Source organism: Stylophora pistillata, chromosome 7, assembly GCF_964205215.1.
Source record: "Stylophora pistillata chromosome 7, jaStyPist1.2, whole genome shotgun sequence".
NCBI lineage: Eukaryota > Metazoa > Cnidaria > Anthozoa > Scleractinia > Pocilloporidae > Stylophora > Stylophora pistillata.
In genome coordinates, this window is record NC_142525.1 from 28,900,092 (window position 1) to 28,904,306 (window position 4,215).

General features: G+C 43.7%; 1 protein-coding gene and 1 pseudogene across 1 annotated transcript; both read left to right on the forward strand.

Moving 5' to 3' along the window:
* Positions 1-361: 361 nt before the first annotated feature.
* On the forward strand, positions 362-2,604 carry LOC148727379 (uncharacterized; annotated as a pseudogene).
* Positions 2,605-3,138: 534 nt separating this feature from the next.
* Positions 3,139-3,969, forward strand: LOC148727380 (uncharacterized). The gene has a single exon (XM_088726477.1). It carries the CDS (start codon positions 3,139-3,141, stop codon positions 3,967-3,969), a length of 831 nt encoding a protein of 276 aa, XP_088582603.1.
* Positions 3,970-4,215: the final 246 nt, after the last annotated feature.

A 4,215-nucleotide genomic window follows, 5' to 3' on the forward strand; every position in this document is an offset into this window, starting at 1 on the left:
TATTGTAATTTAAGGCTTAATGACTTGATTCTACATTTTTTCAGGTCTTTTACACCATTAATTTGTAGCTAAAAGCAGGGACCGATCTTTTTAAGGCATCTACTGTATATTACACTTTCATCTCGCTTTTCAGTTAAATAATGGATTTTGTGGTTAGAAATTTCGGGTGTTCTGTAATGCGTTAGCTCATTTTTGCAAGTATCATAATTACTTTTGTGGGAAAATAAAATGAGGCTGTAGCCTCTTTTTCACGAATCTTCAAAACGAGGCTACACCATCCAACATGGCTGCCTCTATGGTTGAAGCAGTGCAATCTCTGTAAGTACGTTTATAGAATAGCTGTATCGAACTGCTAAACAGAATGGGACATTGCGTAACCTATGATGAGATTCGTGCAGTGAATACAAGTATTGCAGAGGAAGTTCTTGCCAAGGCTGAAGAGTTCGGTACTGTCATACCAAGTGTAATAAGGGCTGGTTCGTTTGGACAGATTTCCGCCGACAATAATGATTTGAATGAGGAGACTCTCGATGGGAAGAATACTACACTTGCAACTACCATGGTTATTTATCAGAAAAGAACTTTTGGTCCAGATCCACCTCCCCACCTGGTAGAACAGAGACCAAAGCGACGTTCATTACAGGCAACGGGTACAGTGTACGACATTGAACAGTGTCTAGTTCGAGGAAGACGTCCAGCTGTAACTGATCACGTTGGCTTTGTTGACATGAAGTGGTATAATTATTTGAACAATGAAACAGGTACTGCTCGAAAAGCTGATTTCATCTGGACTCTTCTTCGGCTGTGTCCCAAGAGATTTGGAGAAGCTGTTGTTTCAGATGTTTGGGAAAAGCAATCAATTCCAAGTTGGGCAGGATTTAACACCATTCTTTATCCTGAGATGCCAGTAGTGAGCAATATTGGCTACTGTCCGATGATCGATGGATCGTCTAATGACTTTTCAACCATATACACAGTGCTGAAACATGCACAGAAGATAAGTACAGCGATGGGTCAAGCTGACGCCGTGATAACCATTGACCTTGCTATATATTGCAAGGCAAAGGAAATACAGTGGAGATTTCCTAACGAGTTCTCCAACGTAGTGGTACGCATGGGTGGATTTCATATTGTTCTGAACTTTCTTTCACTGTTAGGGAAGAAATTCGCTGATTCTGGACTTGATGATCTCTTGATTGAGTCAGGTGTATACGCTCTTGGTTCCACGTCCGCTATAATGAAAGGAAATCGTACAACCGAGGAATAAGGGCACACAAACTCTGTTTAGAAGTGTTCTTCCGTTTCATGCGGGATGCTTTTATTATCTGGTACGTGTCACGCGATGAAAAGGTCCCAGAAGAACCCATTTTACGCAAGATTGTGGACTGCGTTCGAACAGTAGAGAGCGACAAAGAGAGCGCACAAGAGAGCGTGAGAAAGATTACTACAGATCTGACGGAAATCACGGATCTATTCGCCGCCTTTAAGTCAGAGAATCAAGAAAGGTCCAGGCTATTTGTATTTTGGGATGAGTATTGCTTTATGGTCACTACCCTTTTACAGTTTCTAAAGGCAGACAGAACCGGAAATTGGAAGTTGCATCTTTCCAGTACTGCAGCAATGTTACCTCAATTTTTTGCCATGGACAGGCAGAACTATGCTCGCTACCTACCTGTTTATCTCGCCGATATGCAGAAACTGGAACTAACTCACCCAGATGTCTATAAGGAGTTTGCTGAGGGGAATCATTCCCTAAGTCGTTCAGGGCAGCCCTTTTCACAAGTGTTCACAGACATGGCCCTGGAGCAGTCGATCAATGCTGACTCGAAATCAAGCGGAGGAGTGATTGGGATATCACAAAGTCCGTTGGCTCTTGAGCGGTGGTTTTTAACAGTACACGAGCGAGCATCCATTACATCTGCTTTAAAAGCCATGTTCGGCCTTCAAGATGGGGGACAAGCATCGCACAAGGATGCATCTCCAAGAAGAGTCCGACGAGACGAAGATGTCAAGAAGATGATCAGTTGTTTTTCTTCAGGTTTGATGACAAATCCTTTTAATCTCGATTCGGATGCGCTTTTCAACATCGCTACTGGAGTGGTTCTTCCGGAAGATGTTTCCAAGACCCTTATTCTCAGTACTGAGAAAGGCCTGCAGCAAATGAAGGCTTTCGTCGAGCAGCGTATTAATAGCAATGCCGTTGGTTTCTGGGAACCAATACCCAACATGAAGATCAAGACGTTCAGTAGCGCAAATAAGAAGATCCACGTCAAAGCCAGCGACAAGCTTGTCACTGTTAACGCGGACAGGGACTTGTTTGGCAGGCTCCTTATTGTGTCAAATACGCGACAGATCTGTCTCAAAGATGTCCTAAGCTTTGAATTGTCTCCGGTACCATATTCACTCGCAAACGCAGATGGGAGTCTAAGAAAAGGTACAAAGAGCGTCCTATGCTCTCTTCTGGAGAAAGACGTTAACGTGGTTCAGCAACTAACAGCATTACCTAATCCAACTGTTGTCATCATCGATGGCATGGCTGTCATACAAATGTCAAACTCTGCCGGAACAAGTACATTTGGGGATCTTTCTGAAAAGTACTACTAAATCTTCACTGCCCCGCTCTTTTCAAACAACTGTGTTCAAGTCCAAGTAGACTTTTACCAGTACTGGGAGAACTCCATAAAGGAAGGAGAGCGTGAACGACGAGGAGCATCCGTTGGTCTTCAAGTACGGATAGGAGGTCCTGCAACTCCAGTCCCCAGGCAATGGGGAAAGTACTTTTCCAATCCCAAGAATAAGGTATGGCTTAGACTATTTTAGTTAACAAGTTTTACTCTTAAACTAAACTTTCGTAACCAGCAATGTGAATTGCCAATCAAAATTTTTTGCCTTCGACTGTAATCATTCATAAGAGGTTCCAATTCCCTAATGTGTGCTACATATTTCCAATACAAGGTTAACCTGTGCGATTTCTTGTCTGCTGCGCTATGCAGGCTCGGTGAACACCAGCTTCCCCCACAGAAGGAGCTTGTGATCGGTGGTGGCTTCAGAGATGGCCAGAAAGCGGTGACTGTGAGAAGAGGTCAGTGCAGAGAGGTGCAGGCACTCCGATCAAATCATGAAGAGGCTGACACCAGGATGATATTGCATGCTAAGTACGCAGCAAGAACAGATAGACGACTTGTTATCCAGTCGCCAGATACTGATGTCCTTATCCTAAGCGTTAGCCACTTTCGAAGTTTGAGATGTCCAGAATTGTGGTTTCGCAGCGGATTGAAGGACCGACAACGAATGATTCCAGTGCATGACATCGCCCATGCTTTGGGTGAAAAGCTTTGTAGATCTCTTCCTGGATTCCATGCAATCACGGGCTGTGACTCGACTAGCTTTTTGGCCGGTATCGGGAAGAAGAAGGCATGGGAGAGTTTTTGTCATAGTACTGACCACCAGGATAGCTTGTCTCGTCTCGGAGAGGAACAAGAATTGAACGTAACCACAGCTGGCAAATGCGAAAGCTTTGTTTGCAGTCTATATACAACATCCAAAAAGGCAAGCACCGTAGATGAGCTGCGTTACCTCATGTTCTGCCAGAAAGAACAGAAAAACGAAATGCTTCCACCGACATCTTATTGTCTACTTCAACATCTAAAGCGATCAAACTACCAGGCCTTCGTCTGGAGGCACGGTCTTGAAGGGATGCAAGATCTTGAGTCACCAGAGGGTCACGGATGGGTGAGGGATGAAAAGCATCTTTTACCACTGCTAATGACAAAAGCACCGGCTCCGGAAAATCTCCTTGAACTGACTACGTGTAAATGGAAGACATCTTCCTGCTTGCAAAACTGCTCCTGCAACAACACAGGGCTTGCTTGTACTGAAGGATGCTACTGCATGGCAGATGATGACGTATGTAAGAACCCTCATGGTGTTACCTTCGTAACTGACTCGGAAGAAAGCAACGAAGAGTAAAATTGTTTGATGTTTGACGTATCTTTTTTGAAAGGCCCAGAAACTTCTGCAGAGCAAATTTATAAAGGCAGAAATATTGTTGAAGCTACCGGAATGGGCCTCGTTTTCATGTTGACCCAGAAATGGGAGAAAAATTGTCATTCTTTTATGGTTTCGGTTTGAATAAGCTAAAATTTGTCTCAAAGTCCCTGCTTTTAGCTACAAATTAATGGTGTAAAAGACCTGAAAAAATGTAGAATCAAGTCA